The following is a 21,219-nucleotide window of genomic DNA, read 5'->3' on the forward strand; positions in this document are numbered from 1 at the left end:
GACTAGGGACAAACCATGCATTGTAAAAGTATATTTGGAAAACGCATTAGTTACTTAAGATATATATAAAAACTCATAGTTCCTTAAATGACTGTGGCCCATGAGATCATGTAATGGGTTCAGACCAACAGAGAGAGCATCGGTATGGTTCAAATAATGCAAACAAATATTTTTAATATGAAATAAACCAATTTTAATAAATTACTGAAAACAACTTTTTTTTAAAACACAGGGATTACTTTCACAGTAGGTAAATAAAATAAACAGTGCAAATAACTTTGTAGCTCTTCTTGTAGCGCTGTACGGATTATTAGAGAGAGTGAATATGTGTATCTATATATGTGTATAGCGTTTTAGTGGGTGTGTGTTAATGTTTGTATGTGTATGGTGTTAGAGTGTGTATGTATGTGTAAGTGCATGTGTAAATATTTGATGTTAGAGTGGTGTGTGTATGTATATGTAAGTGTATGGTGTTAGAGTGGCTGTGTGTGTATGTATGTATGCATGTATATGTAAGTGAATGTGTGTGCATGTATGTGTTAGAATGAGTCTCAGATAGAATAAGTCTCATGACTGGTATGGCGGTGACTGGCAAACGTTTAGTGGGAGGTTGAATAGGAGAACTGTGCACCAAACGGCACAAATCTCTTTTACCCTGTGAAGATCTAGGTAACTTTGAGACATGAGAGTCACATCTGAAAGTGGTGGAAATTAGCATAGACATTTAAGTATAGAGATATGTTTTAGTTAACTTGGTGCACAGATCCACTAGATGTCACTGTGAGAGTGTCTCATGCTTTCCATTCACTGAAGATCAAACATAGGACACACGGCTAGGACTTAATATAACAAAACCCTCTCAGAGCTATATATCCTTGCTACATCAAGAAAGTTTAAAGCACGTGTAAGCTTTATTAAGTATGTGTAACAATTAGGCGAGATGCATTAAAATACTATACATGAATCCGGCCCATGCACATAACTATTGCTGGATAAGTAAAACATATTAAATGTCTGATACAAATGTTTGCACAGGGAATGTGTAACCCTATAGATAACCTTGTTGCCAATTGATTGAAACTCATCCACCCTGTGTACGGCTAAAAATGCCCTCATTGACTGGGTCATTGGAGATGTGGCAGCTGTCATTTCAAACAGTGGATGACCCGTCTATAACCAAACTAGGAACCTGCTTCATCATTAAAAGAAGCTCTGTTCCGTAACATTCAAAGGGATTTGCCACCAGCGTGGTTTTTAGTGATGACATTTGTTTTAGAGTTATTACCCTATAACAATCTACAAAACTATATATCCATGTTTTAATATTTGCATGATATAGTTTTTAGCTCATGGCCAATAATAACCATTTTTTCCTAGTTTTAGTTGACAGCTCTATAGTGATATTTATTCAGCTGCCTGAATACTAATAAATGATCCTGTTTTTACTATACTGCAGATTCAGCCACCACAACGTGAAAAACGGATTAAAGATGCAGATGAGCAACCATGATGCAAAAACCAGAGGCTCGGAACCTGTAATCAATCAAATCATAGATAAATTAAATCATATCAACCAGGTAAGTAATGGAGCTTTCACAGCTTTTCCCATGTCTGTCTTATGGTCTTATGTTTACCGACACGGATTGTTGGCTGGACTCCACACGTGCTGTTGTTTTTTTTGATCCAGTAGGGTTGATTGTAGGATTATGTTCACCTGATGTATTGGATCAGCCTATATACGGTAATACTCAGATTTCATCCTTATTTAGGACACTTGGAAATAACATGATGCTATATGGAAAGTTCCCCTGGAACTTTAGACTTCAATTAATCATTGGTGCATATAATAATGGAATGAGCCATTCTGTGCTCCCTTCTGCTCCGTAATAAGAGAGATCGACTTGAAGAGACCTCTTGAATCCCGATAGGGTTTAATGGAGTGGCAATAACATTTAAATGATTAAATAGATTTAGTTAACTCATTCAACATGGCTGCCAAATCATACTACCCTTTTCCTCACAATGTTAACTCAGCTCAGTCTATAGAAGTGATCAAATATCCTTTTTTCTGGAAACCTAAAAATAAATTAAAATTAAATTATAGAAATTAGGTGAAGATTTGTTATAAATTTGCATTGAAAAAAACAGATTCATAGAGGAACCGGCTGACATGGTTTTCACAAGTTAAGTGCCATTTGAGTGGCAAGTAATACTGAGATATGGGTTGTCCATCATCTGGGGGGTGCAAGATGGACGTTACTAATACCCCAGACTTAGGTGGAAGCAAAAACATATTGTGAGTAACACAGTTACCTTGTATCCAGTAGGGATCTGTTTGTATTTGAGTGTTCTAATATGTAACAGTGTTTAGAATTATTTTATTACAGTTTTCATTCATGGGGTGGTGCAACCTAATATCAGCTTTCAAATGGAAACCACTTAGTCTACAACTGGCCTTGCTCTTATATCACTGAATCCCAATCCCCAAAGACTGGACGCACATGGATTTCAGAATAATACTTGAAAAATTGTTCCGTAATGTAAATTGGAGTTTATTTAGTAAGCTTATGTTTTAGGTGAGTTTCTGCGAGGTAAAATAAATCATCTCATTACAAAATCATGAGTAGCTTGGAGGAGAGGCAAGAAAGATAAGATGTGATAGAAACATTTACATACTTAAAATGATTTAACAAAGTTCAGGAGGGAAGTTTATTTGAAAGGAGGAGAAAGAACAAAGAGAGACAGTTACATAGTTCATAAGGTTGAAAAAAGACCTAAGTCCATCAAGTTCAACCCTTCTACCTAACCTTCTTATTACATTAGATGCTTAGATGTAATGTAAGGAAGTTTCATTTTTCTCAGAGGGTGGTAGATAAATGGAGAAGCTTCCCAGCAGCAGAGGTAGAGGGAATTTAAACATGCATGGGATAGGCATAAAGTTATCCTTACATTACGACCAGATCAATGACTGCTATTTCTTCATGGATGTCACAACACTACCTGAAACTTAATCTTTCTAAAACTGAACTCATTATCTTCCCTCCCTCCATCTCCACTCCACTACCTGAATTCTCTATCACCATTAACAACACGACTATCTCTCCTACTAACCAGGCCCGATGCCTTGGGGTCATCCTTGACTCAAACCTCTCCTTCATCCCTCACATTCAGTCCCTCGCCAGATCCTGCCGCTTGCACCTAAAAAACATCTCTCGTATCCGCCCATTCCTCACCCAAGAATCCACAAAAACACTCGTTCATTCCCTTATCATTTCCCGTCTTGACTACTGCAACACTCTTCTGGTTGGCACTCCACTGTCTCGACTCTCTCCTTTACAGTCTATCCTAAATGCCGCTGCTAGGCTCATCTTCCTTGCACGTCGCTCCTCTTCTGCTTCCCCCCTCTGTGAAACCCTCCACTGGCTCCCAATTACCTTTAGAATTAAATTTAAGATCCTGGTACTGACATATAAGGCCATCCATAATACTGCTCCTCCGTACATTTCTGACCTCATTAGCAAATACTCTCCTACTCGATCCCTACGTTCCTCCCATGGGCTAAGGCTCTCCTCCTCACTCATCACCTCTTCCTTTTCCCGTCTACAAGATTTCACTCGAGCTGCCCCATATCTCTGGAATCTACTCCCAAGGAACCTTCAGCATTCTCCCTCCCTCCCGACATTCAAGAAAAATCTAAAAACCCACTTCTTCAGAGAAGCATACCATCTTAGCTGCTAGAACTTCCTTGTCATCGATACAACCCCCACAATACCTCTCACCCTTTCTCTATGCCTTATGTTTGTCACCCCATTTCCCTCTAGATTGTAAGCTTGCGAGCAGGGCTCTCTGCACCAAATGTATCGGTTTGTCTTAGTCTGTCAATTCTTGTCTTGTCATATCCCTTGAATTTATGTATTGTATTAAGCGCTGCGTAAACTGTTGGCGCTATATAAATAAAGGATAATAATAATAATAATAATAATTAAGATCTGATTCTTACATCGGCAGACTAGATGGGCTGAATGGTCCTTATCTGCCAAATTTTGTGTTTCCATGTTTCTATGCAACTATGCGGGAGATTCCCAGAGAACTCTTATCAGCATTGGCCCTTCATACTGCATAGTTGTAACAGCCCCCCTAAATTTTGTATCTTACTGTTCATGGAATTAACCCTAGTGTTTGATTACAGGACAATTTGATATAATAGCTAGAAAAACTAACATATAGTGTCTTAAAAAAAAAGAAACATTTACTTTGAAAGGAACACTGTAAACCCTTCCTTCCTGAGAAGCTGTAATAAATACTTGAATCATTCACACTATTAAAACCACATGCTGCTGCATGTACAATTATTTCCATTTGGGGCATGGCAAGCTCAATGCCATTTCTGTAAATTATGTGGCTTAGCAGGTATCTGGCAATTCTCAGCCACCCCACAAAAAACGTATAACTTTGCAGAGCTTAGATCTGGAATTTAGGGCTTAACCTGCATTGTTCTTCTGTGTGTTAGAGGTCACTCATTGGCTCTTGTTAACATGTCGTTTCCAAACGATCCAGATCTGTATGGAATGAGTAATTAAAAAGGGTTCCTAGGGATGGAGTGTTTTCCTCTGACATATTTAGGGTGGAATGTACTGAATTCACGAGAGCCTTAAAAAATCTGGTCTGACCCAACTTATTTTATGTGTACCTTTCACCTATACTGTCCAGGATCAGCGATTAAACTATAAGAACAAACAAACACTCTCAAACACTCTTAATACCTAAAGCGTAAATCACAGGAAGGAATTTAAATGTGAAACATATACTCCCTGCGCGAGATCACTGACCTCAAATTAAGGAGAAATACTTTCTAGTGCAGTGCATATTTTTGAACCCCTTTCCAAAATATTTAGCCATCTTCTCCATTATTTTTGATGTTTATAGCGCCATCATATCCTGCAATGCAGTACAACCTCTATCGACATGCTATTGGGGTTAACCCATTCACACAGCCAGATTTATCAATTTGTGGAGTGTATCTGCCACCCTCACAAATTAATCTAAGATAACAAAGCCATAAACTAAAACATATATTATTTAATATATAATATTTTTTACGTAATCATTTGGTCCATGGAAGGCTCAACAGCAAGCCTTGTAGCTGCATTTTCATTACAAGTTCAGCTGAAGATCTTAGTTCTCTTAGATATATTATTGGACATAAGAATGTGTGAAGCATCCAAGGGACCTGTTGAGGACAGGTGAGACGTAACAAAAAAAAAATGCATTTTCCGAGATAAAATAATTCATTTGATTCAAACACATACTTTCTGGTTGTTAGGGGGCGCTGTTGCACCAATGTCTGTATTTGTGCGATTTAAATCCCCACTTAGTACCTGTTATGTAGACAAAGCTAAGGGAGGATTTTGTGGTTATTAGCCAAGAATTTCCTTTGAAAGCAGGTGGAAAAACAGCTTACATTCTGGATTTTTTTCTCATAAGCTACTGGAAATAATTTTCTTGGCTCAAAGCTTGGGCGATTTTTTTTTATAACCTATTAATCAGTATATATTCATTGTGAAGCTGGGCTTTGAGAGGTTTTTCAGAAATAACTGCTCTCTGGAATATTAACTGGCAGTATTATGTCATGGTATTGCACACTGGCAAATCCCTGCATGTTAGAACATTCTTGATTCCGTTCAGACTAAGGGAAATCATTATTTTTATGAGCTGCATTCAGTAAAATCTTCTGTGTTACCCGTAATCAAATAAATTGGTTAACACTAAATTATTGTCTGTAAAAATATATTGGGTTAAAGAATGGTGAGGTCTGGGACAATTTTGGGTTTACGATGACAAAAAAAACTGCAGAGTTCTGAGAGTCTGTATTTTAACCAGTTTGTGAGCCTCGTTCAGACTCACCATAGGACTTCAGTGAGCTGCTGTGGTAGTGCTTCATGTTGGACTACAGAAAGTGCTTACCTGTTAGCTGTCTGCCATTACCTCAAATGACAGTCATTCCACAGTCTCTATAAGGCTGCTCCCTCTTATCCCCATTGCCCTTGTGTGGTCCAGCTGCTAGTAGCAGTGTCTCATGGTTTAAATCTCCTGTTGTGACCCAGCTTGTTGTATTGACGTTCCTGACTTCACCAGTCCTGACCTCGGTTGGTTACTGTTTTTGCTGCCTGTACCTAGTTTAAGCATGATTCCTGACATTCCGTACCTTTTCAATCTTTGAACCCGGCTTATCTGACTTCGTTCTACACTGCCTGGGTTGCAGTGTATCCTGATGGGCTCGCTAAGGTTTAAAATGAGGGGAAACCTGTTGGAGGATGAAAAACTCCATTTTGGTCTTGAGGAGCAGTCCAGCCATCTTGCATTAAGGGGTCTGCCTCTATGGAAAACGCGACACTTTGTAATATTAATGAATTGTTTTATAAGAGAGAAAGACAATTATCTGGTGCAATAGGTTGGTTGAGGTTGTTGTTCTTTTTACCATTGGAGCGTCTGGTCGACATTAAGCCTTTGACTGACATTTACATAAGCAAAATTGGCAAGTGAATTACAAACATGTCCATGAAAAGAAATAAACAATAAAGTTGAGTATCGGTTTCACTTGGTCTTAAAGTTAAGAGTTTGAAACTGGTTTATTCATTAAAGGGAGAGGTAGCAGGGTTTGCAGAGAGTTGTGTTTCAGCTACATCACGTCACTATACCTTATGACGTGCCAACTCCATAGGGCTTCTGCTACAAGAAGAGCTTGGCTGGCTCTGTATAATATATAGTTAAATCCGTGAGATTTCTTCTTACACATAGAATTAAGAGTTGTATAGGGTCAGCTCAGCCCTTCTTGATGAAGAAACATGCCAGTGTTGGCCTCTTATGATAAATAGTGAAGTGAGGGAGTTGAACCCACAACTGCCCTTCAGACTCTCCTAAAAGCTCTCCCTTTAAGAGTGAATAAAGCCCAGGGTCATCAGAAGGGGGTTTTAGACCAAAATGTGGAACGTTAGATGGGCCATGGATAAATGAAAAGGCTAGCCTTAGAGTTGTCATGATCTTAATTTCAAAGCCCTTTTAACAATCAGTGGGTGGACCAAAAAACATCTAAAACATACAGACATTATAAATAGGCCAAGGGTTAAGTTTTTTCTTCTTTCTCCTGCAAATATCTTAGATTTCAATTCTTATGAATGCTGGAAAGTATTTAATAAAAACATTCCAAAACAGAGACTGCAATTCTTAGAATTTTTTTCATAATCCTGAGAAATCCGAGAAAGTCTTGCGAGGTAAAGTCATCATGGCTGAGAACGGCTTTCCTCTGCAATGAGTCTCAAGGCAATTCAGAACACATTTTAGGTTTACCGTTCCATTAGGTAACCGCTCGTCTCGCTCCTGGACATGTATCAAAGAAATCCACAGCTAACACTTTGTATGATAAACAGTAATAAAAGATTTAGCAAGCAACGAGTTGCATATGCACGTGAAAGTAGAGAATTATTCAACCTCATGAGGACTGTATCCTGTATCATGATGCACACTGGCCAATTTACCAGCTATAACAGCATTGGGAAGGGTATAGACAAGATGCTTTACATTCGAAACAATAATGGTATATGCCATGATCATATATGACAGCATATACTGTAAGCTCATGAGTAAATGCTCAGGTATCCTCACGCAAATCATTCCAGCAACAGAAATGTTTGTGCCAAGTGTTCTGACTTCTGTATTATACTTAAGGGATATAGGTTTCATCATCTGCTTTGCTGGCTTGGGACTTTTTAACTGCATTATATTTCAGTGCTTTAAAGTAAAACATATAAAGGACTTAACATCAATCTATCTCGTTAACGTTTAAGTTTCATTCTTTTAATATTTTTTTTGTATTTTTATTTCTTTGCCAACCTTGTTTTCTTGATATGATCTGGGCTTATCGGGGATCATATACTAAGACCCCTGCAGCTGCTTGTTGCTACTGCACCCGTTGCCAATCCTGTACTAAGCAATTTGTAATTAAATATGGCAGCTTTTCAGTTATTTGCTTTGCAAAATTCTGATTTCTTTAGGAGGAAAAACAGATGGTCAAATAGTTTTAATGTCACTGAAAATCTACTTCGTGCTGATTACTATAAAAGTTATAACGAAATGTAACTGCATGAGAAAAACAGAAGAATAAAAGTATCAACGTGGGGCAAACATTCCATTATTAATGCGTAAGGGAGAACTTTTGTCAGCTTGTAAAAAACCCAAATACAACCTAATCTGTCGACGGCCGTGTGCTGCCCGACAGTACATGGTTTACACATCTTAACCCTGTGTTTATAAGCCACAAAAGGGAAAAGTTATTTCAGCATTTGTTCTGTTTCGTATAAGGGAAGTGCGTATAGAAACCAAAAAGCCTTTCCTAGCTGGCAAGCCATTGCTGTACGGAACAATCAAATGGTATTAAGGAAGTAATCATTCCAATGGTTCCTGTCTGTTAGCTATTCACATTCATAGAATCTAACGGCAGGATAACAGAATAAAAAAAGGCAAAGCTCTCCACTCCCACTAACAAAAAGCATGGAGTAACACACAGCGATCTGAGTACTGATGCTTGTACCAGTCTCTGTGCAATAACTGATTGCGATACTTTATTGGAACGCAGTTTTAATGTTAATCACTTGCTGGATAGATATTTCAAAAAATGCAAACTTTTCGCTTTTTTATTTATAAAATCAGTAATGTTATTCCAGATGCAAAAAGTTACTACTATACGTGGGATTTTCATAGCCACTAATTGCCATTATTTTTCTGCCCAGAGTTGACTACAGCATCCTGCTTCATTGTGACCCAAAAGAAAATAATGTTACGTGTTGCGCATGGCTACATATCTAGCACACAGACACAAAAATGAGCTTGCAGGCTCCTCGCTAGCCTTTTGGACTTGTGCAGATGTCACGTCCCTTTAGATGTCCACATTTGGCCAGACTGAGTATTTATAAATACTTTTGTGTGTCATCATATACATATCGAATACAGTTTGGTTCTGTTAACATGGGTATTTTATTGAAGAATCCTGCAAACACGACTTTGCCATGAGATACCATCTATCTTCAACCATCCTGACAGATCTCATCCAAGATCTGAGCTTATTAGGGACCAAACACTAACATCCCTGCACCTGCTAGTAGCTTCTGCACCGGTTAGCAGTCCTGTACAAAGCCACTCGTAATAAAAGATGGCAGCTTTGCAGTTGTTTGCGTCTACGAACTTTCTTAGGGAGGGAAAACAGATGGCCAAATACTATTCATGTCACTGAAGATCCAATGCATGCTGATTACTATACAAGTTATAATGTAAGCTCACTGCATATGTCACCATCTATCTATCTATCTATCTATCTATCTATCTATCTATCTATCTATCAGCTGTAATTAATAAACTAATGTAAACTAGCCTAGTTCCTGCTGGAAAACTACTCCAGGGAAGCTCATTATAGAGTAGTGGAATCTTATACCAAAGAAATATATAAAGAAGAATAAACAATTAACATTGCTTTCGCTAAGATAGTTTTCACTCATCTTGTATTAAAATGTTCTAGTCCATGGCAATACCGCTTCCACAGTTAGAAGATTCTTCTGAACTTCATGGCCCCATCAGAAATGTTACAAGAACTTGCAATAGTATCTGGCATTAATGAAAAGTAATCTAATGTTTAAACTGTTTTATGTCCACGTTGTGTAATATTCCAGGAATGGAGGACGGAATAGTCCTTTAATGAAATATATGTTTTTTTACAAGATACACAACTTGTAATAAATGCTGCGGCTTATTCAGTTGTGCATAGTGTTTTGGGTTTTTTTAAAGACAGGTGAATAATACTCTTCTAAATACAGAAGTTACATGTGATCTTTTCTGAATTTAGAATGGTTCTTTTTGTTCATAGAAGTGCAAAGCATCACATTCTAGTGCTATTTTTTCACAGGGATAACTGTGTCCCAGTGTGAATATACAGCTGTCCTTACTTACATAAATACTCCTTACAACCAATCAGCCCATTTATAACATTAGATTTTTTATGTAACGAAATCACTCTAGAATATATAATATGCCAATGTTCGGCAGTATATATGTATATATATATATATATACACACACACATACATATATAAAATATCATTTGTCCAGTAGCATGAAATATTTATATAAAGTGGAAGCTGCAGGTTGCCCACCCTGGAGTTAAGTACTAAATATTTAACAATAATTTTCCACCATTAAATGGCTTTTCCTGGCCTAGGTCATAAACTTCTTGCATATCCTCATTCAGTGCCGTGTGGCGGTCCTATATTGATATGGCTTTCATTAGTTCCCTACAACATGTGGAAGGATACAGAGGTAATTCCCTCTCGTAGAAGCCCTTTGTAGTTAATCTCTGCTGCCAGTTTTTATTTGTTCCTCTGAAGGGCTGATACCTGTTAAAAATTAATGGCTAAACCAAAAGAGAAGGGTTTGGACAGTAAATTGGAAATGGGACCTGAAACGGTTTCTATAGGATATGACTCCAATTACTTCCACGTTGAAGGACTTTGGTCCTTACATTTCACAGTCTTTAATCTTAAACCTGTTACCAAAGTGAAACTTCCCTTTGTTAATATGTTGCCAGTTAACTTGACTTTTTTCCTGATGAAATCGAGGATAATTACATTCGTGGTGACTGTGAGTTTACCACGTGGACAGTTTCACAACACGTTTTTAGACAAATATATATATATATATATATATATATATATATATATATCGTTATTACTTATTGTTTTATATTCCACAGTGCTGTACAATGGGTAGACAGGACATAACAATTAATATATAACAAGATGATATACAGAAATAACAGGCGAGGAGGCCCCTACTCAAATGAGCTTAAAATATATATATATATAGAGAGAGAGATGTACTACTTTTACTTTTACTTTTACTATACGTATAACCTCACATGATCATCATACTTTCATACTTAGAACAGCAAGACAAGCATGGAGGAATGGAAATATGTGATACATTATAGCCTTTAATTATGAAATCCAACACCCTGTACTTGCTACAGGTATTGTATCCCATATAATAACATCAGGGGCAATTTCTGTACAAAACGAATGGGTCTGTTGTTTCTGGACCTTTGTGTCTCACCTACTGTTTGGTTCTCAATGATAACGCCACATAATGGAGATTCCTTGCAGGTATTAGAAGCATGCTCCATTCATGTTTAGATGGCACACACCAGTATCTCTTACTAACTAGTGATTGGAGGATAGCCCGATCCTCCAAGAATTAAGAATAATTTAAGTTGGGTTAAAATTCAGTCTTTCCTCCTTCTCTATTAGTTCAGTTCGTGCTGCTTTCCCAGCATCCGGGGCTCTCTGTTGCTCTTATTCACTAAAGAATGATTTGCAGCGAGATTAAAAACCTCAGACGTAATGTTCAGACATGGCTCTTTAACTTGGTGATTCCATTTATTTGATGGAAGGTACCCAGGAAGCTTGACTTCTGCTGAGACTAGTGTTATGTCTGTGGTCAGCTGGACCAGTTGGGACTTGCAGATACTGCATTTTCTGCCCAGTTTGGCTAAAGCAAAACCTGATTTTCATCGCCTTTATGAAACTCAGCATATGGTTTCTTGGCTGACCTCCAGGACATCCATGCCTTTTTATACCAATGTCTACGGAAGTCATCTGCCCCTGGTACCCTGTAAACGTTTGCAAAGTGCCTAGAGTTTCAGGGATGGACTTTTAGTAGGGGACAGTTCTCTTGTGTGACAAAACTGTTGACTGCTTCACAAAAAATACCCCATCTTTTATGACCTGCTCTTGCAAAAAGTCCTATTAAAGGACTACATCTTGGTGATAGGAGAAGTATGGTACTCTAGCATCAATACTGGTTTTAATATGATGTACCCGGTGGCAGAAGCCATTGTGGCTGACGTTGTATTTTTGTTTGGGGAAGGCAATCCTCAGACTGCTGTGTATACGTCTGTACATGTTTCCAAGATATATATATATATAGTCATAGAAGCAACTGTTTTGTTTTTACCGAAAAGCACACATTATGTGTGACCAGGAATAGCAGTGGGCACTCTGTAAATACACTTGTCCACTGTTGCCTGATTTATTTGTAATTTCTAAATAAACCATGAAAGAAAACATTTGGTTATTTGCAGCAAGGTAAAGAGGGGATTGTGTCGTTTTAGGAAAACAGGAGATTCCATTGGTAGAGTAAAATTAATATCCCGTATTTAACATAGGATAGATTGCTTGCCGACTACATAGTCGCTATAATTAGCGTGGTGTATGCTGACTGTGGAGTTTGTGAATGGAAGTAGTATATTTTTTCTAACGCGTGTTAAATTCTCCTTCACGCCGAACGACAATTTTTTACTTAGTTCCTTTTTTTAAAGTATGTTAAGCATACGGGAAGTGAAAGCCCAGAGCCTTTTAAGATTTATTTTTTAACATTGTCTCTCCTCATTTCCCTGTGTGTAATTACTTTTACCAGGAATAATAAAGATGTATATAAATCAAAATACAAGTGTAAGAGCATAAAAGTTTACAATATGCAGTTCCTTTGAAGTCTTGGCTACACTCTACCTGCCATATTTTTTTCTAAATGACTTTCGATAAGCTAATTATTATCTGCAAATGTGCCCTATTGTTGTTCTGGGCTATATTTGAGATTTTTATGTTCTAATAATGTTTTACCCTCTTCTACTATTTAGCACGATAATCTTAAAGGAACATTAAATACAAAAAATATATATATTTTTATCCTTGAGCATAAAATACAGTTCTGTATACAGTAACATAAACTTGGATTTATCTTATTCTGTTCCAATAAACTTGCCGTATCTGTAGACCTGGTGGCCACATTGTTGTCATTCACACTGAACTGATTCTTTATGGCAATGCTTTGTAGTCTGTATACCTACAGGTACAGGTAAGGAGTGGGGGTCTTTGTCTAGTAGATTGGGCTAAGGTAACATACTAAGAACTCATACAAATTAATAATGTGTAGCTGTGAGAAAAAAGCTATATTATGCAAAAACTAGAGCTGTGTTAAATTAGAACTACAACAGAGTGTTTCTGGAAATGTTCCCATTTGAAGGATAGGGTGTTTAAAGGATACAGATCTCCTGTGGTCCCTGCGGCATAGGCACCTGAGAGTTACTATTGGGCTATGTTGACTTTGAAGCCACCCCATCTTCCCTTGGAATCATAATCCTATGGTACATCTATTGTTTATCTGTCACATAGTGCTGAACGACAGCCGGTAAATTGTTGTTCTTATGGATAATGTAGCACTTATTGTAAAAAATCCATGATCCGCACATGTGAGTTTCTGTTTATGTGCCCATTGCTAAACGTCTACTACGTGATCGAGTATCGATGTTTGTGTGTGACTCAGTATGCTTGTGTGTTGACTCACTTTATTGACTTAAGTCATCAAAGCCAATGTGTTAACAAAATCATTGAGGTGAATGTATCAATAGCCTAGAACATTATACATAGGTCGGTGTTTGTAGGTGTATTGTTTACTCTTTTATAAACATAGTATGGGTAAATGTCAGTTTCAGGCATAAGTAAATTATCTTGCCCGTTCCCGTCCATTAAGTTAACAGTGAAAACCACCAAATAATATGTAGTCCTCACCTTCTGGTGGAAGTTAATGGGAAGGCACATGCCAAGGCATCAAAATCTAAGTAGGAGGCATTTTTTCTAATGTCGGAAAGCAGTGTTGTAGCCTCTTTGGGGGAAAGTTGGATCTCTATATGTTTAAAAGACTGGGCTTTGAACGATTAATGTATTTTTAGATTGTGTCTGGGAACCGACCCCTTGGTAGACAAAAAAATAAAGTGACAACCTCACCTCTGACCAGTTATTTCACACAGGTGCCCCTTTCCCTTAGTTTCTACAAATAGCTGTGATTTCATTTTTTTAAACAAAAATTTCATTTAATCCACCCATACCGTCTGTAAAGAAGCCATAAGCTGAATTTCCTAAAATGTCCTTATATTAGTTGAGAAAACATCATGAAAGGGCAGGGTTATATGTTACAAAATAGGGATTTATTGCATTTTTGAGGGATTTAGCTAAGCTATATGTGCTTCTTTGGGGCATTTTTTAATATCTTGAGTCTAGGCTCGACTTGAAAGCCATTAATCCAGGTTTATGAGTTCCTTCTGAGATATTATTTTGATGTTTAATATTTATGTAGCTCGGAGAAATACTTTAAATATATATACTGAAAGAAGAAAGAAATGCTGAAACCGGGGTCAATAGTGTCAATAAGTGAAAAAAACGAACAAACAAAAAATGCTAACTCATTTAGTTTCCGCTTCAAAATTTAAAAAAACTTTATTGGCTGTGCTTTTTTTGTGTTTATGTTTTTCTTCTTATTATAGAATTTAAATAGTTGCAAGTAGTACTTGGAAGGTTATCGTTGTTCCACTTCTTACTTCATTTAAAAAGCACAGCTAAAATATTACACAAAGAATACCCAAAATCTACCCCCTTCAGGGTGAGTTAGGGGTCGTCACTGCACTGCCCTGTGAAAGAAGAAATTGACCCAAAGACCTGGGGAAGCAGGGGTTGACCCGGAGACTCAGGATTAAACTCGAAGAGTTCTCAGATATGGGCGATGGTTTACAAATTGGGTAGAAAGCTTGGGTAGTTCGAATATCGATCACACGTAGATTGTTCAAACACATTGTTGGAAGTACCTTCTTGTGCATTGCTGAATTGTTCCTGCATATTTTGTTACTTACACAATATTTAATGTTAACTTCTATAAAATGAAGTTTTGATTAAGTGGGAACCAAAAAGATGTAGAAAGTTGCTAAAATCACCTTTTTTTTCTCACCTTTAGCTCAAAACCACTCAACAGTCCTCGACATAGCCAACTGGAATGGCAGCTTGTCTATTCATAATGAGTTCTTGCTTTAATGAATAGACATGCTGCTGACCTTAGAAACTCAACTTGATTGCCAAATCAGAACTCGAACCTTTGTGTTTAAAGCGTAATCTAAAGACTTTTTAGAGTGCATATTGGACTCTTAGAAGGTAGCTGTTGCTTGTGTTATCTATCAAGTCCTATATGCTTAGTCAGCCAAATCTACCACAGTAGGTAACACTAATTTGGGTGAGGCATTGGGGAGGCAACACTGTCTTCATGATGCCCAGGGTAAATGACCATTACTGCTTCTGTAATACACCTCATTTTACCATTAAGTGGCCAAGGGCTACCTGAGGGTATTGCTCAATGCTAGAGGTCACAAGGGTCCCCAATTTATCTTATTCCCTGTGAGCAAGACACTGATCCACAACTGTACCCCATACTTTTAAATGTAAAAACAACTCTGAAACAACAACTGATGTGTTCATGCCGGAACAAATGTAAATGTTGGGTGTTAACACACTTTGCTTTCATGGGAAAGTAAGATCCATTTTTGTTTCCTGTGGGAACAGCTAAATCACCTATTTTTTAATTCCCTAAACTTTAACCAAAAATGAAATTCCTCTATTGCGGGGAGGACTGATAACATTTTCAAAGCATCTGATCAAACTAACCCTCGCTGTGATCATTAACACACGAGTGTCGGAAAGCGTGAGCATGTATGTGTTATCCACCCTTCTGGTACACAGAGAGTTAAGATGAAGAAAAACGTATTTTGATGGATGAATCCTAGTTGTGGTAACAGATTCCAAATCCACAGTCGGGAGTTTCCCAGAAGCATATAATTTAAGATTTGTTTTTCTAGCGTGTTGGACACATTCTATATTTTGTTACTAAAACAATTCTCAGAAATATTTGCTTTTGATTAAACTCGTTCATGCTCAGACCTTGTTGAAAAGTGCGTTCCTTGCCATAAAAAGGGGGCACTTTAAGGGCCCGTCACACCGAAATAACATGAATTCGTATTACAGCACAACTGTGCACTTCTAAGGGGAAAGCATTTAGATATTAATTTTATAGCTAAAATTACATTTGTTTCATCAATTATTATTTTTTGCTAAATGCATTAATAGCTGAACAGAAAAACCCAAAGTATTTCAGATATCTGAAACCGCTTATTATTCTGTATCTGCAATGTAGACAGGAAACTGTACTTTGTTGTTTGGATCAAAACAGGAAGAACTGAGTGCAAACAAAAGCAGCTTCCCCCTACTTTTTTGAAGAAACAATCCAATATTTTTTTTTTTAGAGGAAAACAATGTAGTTTGAAGTATTGATAGGAAATAATTGTGTTAACTACTTCTTTTCTAAAGCAATAAAGAAACAAATAATACCTAGGACACATCCTCTATTGAAAGCTGTCTGAAAGGCTTGTGTGACCCCTTAGCGAAATCAAATGGGGATAGTATTTATTGACTTTGACGCATTCAATTGCTTTTAGATATTGAAAACAATGTCAAGCCAACGACGAAAAAGCAGCGGCAGAACCTCGGAAAAAGAGGAGCCAGGGAGCGGCAATTGCGATGATGAAGATGATTGCGACATTGGTTCTGGAAGAGAGGGGTTAAGAATCAGGAACCAGCTGCGCCTTATACCAGGTAAACCTGATGCTTTATCATAAATAGGTCTGTAGGCTTACCTTCCAGTGGTATGCACGGAGGTATATTATTCTAAAGGAACATATTTATCAGAAGAATAGTATGAGCAGCTTCACAAGAAACCTTGTGATTTTTTTATAATGTCGTTTATTTAGCGGACTCTCAGCAATTATTGACATATTTTTATATATTGTTGATGTGTTGCAATCAGAGAGAGTTTACCTGCAAATCCCGTCAAAATGCAGACCCTCGTGGTACTCCAACTTCCCGGCAGCCTTAAAATACAGTCCCTTTTGAACCTGCAGATCATTACTCTCTTCTCATAAGCTTCCTGCTATTGCTCCTCTAACATATGTGGCTAATATCTGCAGTTTGAAAACTAGAAAGCAAAACATTTACAAAGGCATTTCTCTTTGCCTGGAAGGCTTGATTTATCTTCTGTTGTATCAAATGTAACCTTTGCGTCCCATTTATAATAACCTAGTAAAACATGGGAGACAGCTTAAATTTAATGATTTAAGCATACTTGTAAAGTGTCAAGTCTAAAAGTTTGTAAGTGACTTTAAACATATGCTGGGGAGCCGTATAAGCCGGCGAATGTATCATTATGTTACCCTAGCGGAGAGCAAGGCACAGAGTCATTTTCATTATTAATCTTTTCATTTGTCACATCTGCAATGTATTATTGAGTATACAGAACAGATAATCTCTGCAATTTTACAAATGGCGAAAACCAGGATATAATTATAATCCCTTAAAAATATATTGCATACGCAGACCTGAATTTATGTGCATTCATATGTTTCTCAATGAAAGCAAAGACAGATTGTTATTGAAGGTGTTGTCACAAAGAAACATACTCATTTTATTAATGGTATTTTGCCACAGATAATTCAGTGTGATAATAATCTTTATTGAATTCCAGCACCTGCTTTTATATCCGAGGAATTTGTTTTGTGTTGTTTGAAGTTTATTGTTTAAATGTATGTTTTACATCCAATTTATGGTTAACTGTGTTCTCTTGGATGCTCGGATGGCCTGAAGTGGGGAAGTGATGGTTTACGTTTGTTGCACATAATTAACCAAAAGTATGTGGACACCTGACCATCACACCTACATGAACTTGTTGGACTTCTTATTTTAAAACCATGAGCATTAATATCAAGTTCCAACTCCCCCCCCCCCCCCAAGCTATGCCGGCTTCCACTCTTCTGGGAAGGTTTTCCACAAGATTTTGGAGAGTTTCTGTGGGAATTTTCCCCCATTCATCCAGTAGAGCGTTTGTGCGGTCAGCACTGATGTTCCATGAGAAGGTCTTGCTATTTCCATCAAACCAGATCCTAAGAATTCTGGACTATGTATGCATTAAGCCACAATGAGGACAGAACTCTCCCCATTGTCCATCCCGGGGCGTCTGAAAGAGAAGGGGCACAAAACACATGTTCCACAACATTTTACAGATAGCCAGCCCAATATGCATGAATATGCAACATTGCTTTGTTGTTGAAGGCATATCCTTGCAAACACTAGCACATTATATATATATATATATATATATATATATATATATATATATATATACATACATATATACACTATAATATATGGCGTCTGCCTGGCAGGGGATATTCTCTTTCTGGAGCAGGGCTGCCGGTTTTCTTAGCAGCCGGTTTCCTTGCAGTGATGATTTATCCTTTGCTCTGAGGAAGCGATAAATATTGCTTTCTGATGCTGTTTAATACCGTGGATCATCACTCTGGCTCAAGTCCTTCTACTCGATCCAAAACCCGAAATTGCTTACATGTTCTAAGAACGCAGTGGGCGACCTGCAGCACTTCAGCTGTGTATTGAACATTTAATACTCCACAACTCTGATCACCCTTAGCCAGCAAACTCTCCCATCTTAATATTTTGCTGTCTATTTTGTGTATACATGCTCTTTCTCATTAGTCCTGTACATGAAGGTAAAACAGACATTGGCTGTAACCTGTCTAAATCTGAATATCTCATTATCCTTTTAGTGGAATATTTCTTGGATCCCATAAGTGGAATTCGGAAATGTCCATTACAGACACCTGCTATGCTCATCTATACGATGGTTAATGGAGTAAATTATCAATCCCTTTATGTTATTAACTCCTTACAGCCCTGCAAATAAACAGCTTGCACCCATAGATGTTTATGTAGAAGAGTTCTGCTTGCAGCACATTACTGATACATCCCAGTAGAGGTGGGAAAAATCCTTGGCCCATAATGCAAAAATGGCAGAAAACATCCCTTTTTTGTCCTACTGAAACAATTGCAATAAATAACTGTGTTTCTGCAGGTAAAGTGACGTGACATTCACTTCTGAAAAACACCTTTTGGGAGCTAAATGAAGTTGGTGCTTGCATTGTAGCAGCAAGAGTAGCAAGCAATGGTGCTACTTTGAAAAGGGATGACATAGGGCAATATGCTCCAGCGGAACAAAATTCAGCTTTTCACCCACCTTTACGATTATTAAGACCCTATATAGGCCTGCTTCCTAAGTGCGATAGGGGTTTTAGACCAACAAATAGTGAACAATAGGTGGCTTCAGCACTCAAACAGATAAAATGTAAATAAAACCGATTTGCGCTGATGTAAAAGGTGTGTCTCATAGATCAGCTACCACCAGACCATAGAGTTTTCTGTACTGCTGACTCTGGGTAATCTCACTTTCCTCTCTGTTTTTGTTATTTCTTTTTGCCAATAATTTTGTAAAAACAAAGAACGTCTTGTATTTTGCGGAGGCTCTCTTTGTTCTGCAGGTGGGATGAAATGTAACATTATTTATTGTTTTACCCTGTTGCAACTTAAAAAAGAGCTTTAATGGTTTTTGACGAACAAAGACCATGTTATGTACTTAGACCGTATTTTCCCACTTAGAAAAAAAAGAAGGAATGATACAGCATAAGACTTTTAAGAATATTATTTTTGGCTTTTGTTGCCTCCACTTCTGAAGCTCGTATAGGCATGCCTAAAAAAGACAATGTGATGATCTCAAGGTGCCTTTCATGTGCTCATCCAAAAGCCATATTTGAAGCAAAAATAAAGCATTCTAGGCATAATTTGCTGTAATTTTTCAGTGTCTCCACACAGCCCATAATTAATCCCAGGATGGTGCTATCATCAGACCAGCCAAGCAGATCCTGTGTGAAAGATCAAGGGAATATGTGTGACGTGATTTGACATCTGACCTAATCTGTTGTTCGTCGATTCTCACCTTGTGAGTTGCAAGTTCTTTGCCTCCTTCAGCACAGGCCTATCTGGTTCATTTTATGGAACAGTCGATTGAGGGCACCCAGATATGATGTCATACCTCAACTCCCTCAATTCAGGGAGCAGGGTGAGTTAGCAATGACTGCGTGAGTGATCTATGCCAGAAGAAGTCTCACACTCTCTGGAGTCTGAGTGCCAGGAGGAGCGCAAGAGGCTGCCTGCCTGCCCCTGCAGAGAGAGGGCTGGTGAGGGGAGATCTTCTAATCTCTCAGATGTTGTTATGGGCTCAAAGAGCAGTTGCTTTGGGCTCCCAGAAACTACTGGACCTGGGGCAACTGCCCCTTTTGCCCTGTATGCATCCATATTGTATATTGTCAATTATAATGTTGTTGGTTTCTACTTTCCTTTGTAACAGTGCTTCTGAATCTGCTGGTGCTCAATTTATAAACATGAAGTGGTTCCAAAATGTCACAGTACAATTAAATATCAAAGTACAATGGCAATGAAGAGGAATTAACCATACCACAGAAGACAAACATCAGTGTAATTGTCACTTAACATATGGACCCTATGGTCTTAACCAAAACATAATGTGAAATGCATTAACTAAGAAAAAACTTGTACCGGTATATAGTTATCTTAGTTAATGCATTTCACATTATGTTTTGGTTAAGACCATAGGGTCCATATGTTAAGTGACAATTACACTGATGACCTTGACCTTGAAATTGACCTTGAAATTAGTTGCGACTGTATCAACTCTCTAGAGCACATTTTTTTCTTCAAAGAAGACCATATTTTGAACACATCATTCACACATTAGTTCTGTCTCCATTACTTCAAAGTATATCCATTTTTAGAATTTTAATGCTTGGAATTTTTGTCAGTTTTCTTATATTTTTGTCATTTGGCTTACACTACCAGGAATATGGACTTTGTTATTAATTGTTTAAAAGGAAAGGTTTTGTCTTTTAGTTGTTACCATGATTGCAGAAGAAACTATTCAAAAAATTGAAGGCGCTGGCAACTCTAAAGCACAATATTTTCTTAACAACATGTCAATATCAGTTCTCTTCTTGACATCAGACTTCATGACTTCTCTAACCCATCAAATGAAAGTAAATATTTTACTTCCACGACTTTCTTTTTTTTTGCAAAAGTAAAATATGGAGACCAAAAAAGGGCATTATTCCAAGAATGAAGAGGCATTTCAAACAGATGCCGGCCAGGTGGTGTGTGCTAATGGATTGACAAGATAACCTGTCACTGTGAGCTGGGCCCATTGTCCTTCTGCCGTAGGTTTACAAGGGGCCGTTTGTACTTTGGTCTGATAACAATATAGAGTGCTGATTGACTCGGTATACACATTGCCTGGGCCCCCTTTTACGAATGACTTCTCTTTTACTAATGC

The 21,219-nt window shown here is 37.7% G+C and overlaps 1 protein-coding gene across 1 annotated transcript in view; it reads left to right on the forward strand.

The window, feature by feature from the left end:
• Positions 1-21,219, forward strand: part of LOC149298214 (glypican-3-like) — a 133,849-nt gene that overhangs the window by 73,692 nt on the left and 38,938 nt on the right. The window contains exons 6-8 of the mRNA XM_089487665.1: positions 1,457-1,577; positions 16,412-16,568; positions 18,590-18,675. Of these exons, the coding sequence (XP_089343791.1) occupies positions 1,457-1,577; positions 16,412-16,568; positions 18,590-18,675 (364 nt within the window). The remainder of the gene's footprint in view (positions 1-1,456; positions 1,578-16,411; positions 16,569-18,589; positions 18,676-21,219) is intronic.

The sequence above is a fragment of the Sceloporus occidentalis genome, unplaced genomic scaffold (genome assembly GCF_023333645.1).
Source record: "Sceloporus occidentalis isolate IW3139 unplaced genomic scaffold, rSceOcc1.0.p SCAF_34, whole genome shotgun sequence".
In the NCBI taxonomy this organism is placed as follows: domain Eukaryota; kingdom Metazoa; phylum Chordata; class Lepidosauria; order Squamata; family Phrynosomatidae; genus Sceloporus; species Sceloporus occidentalis.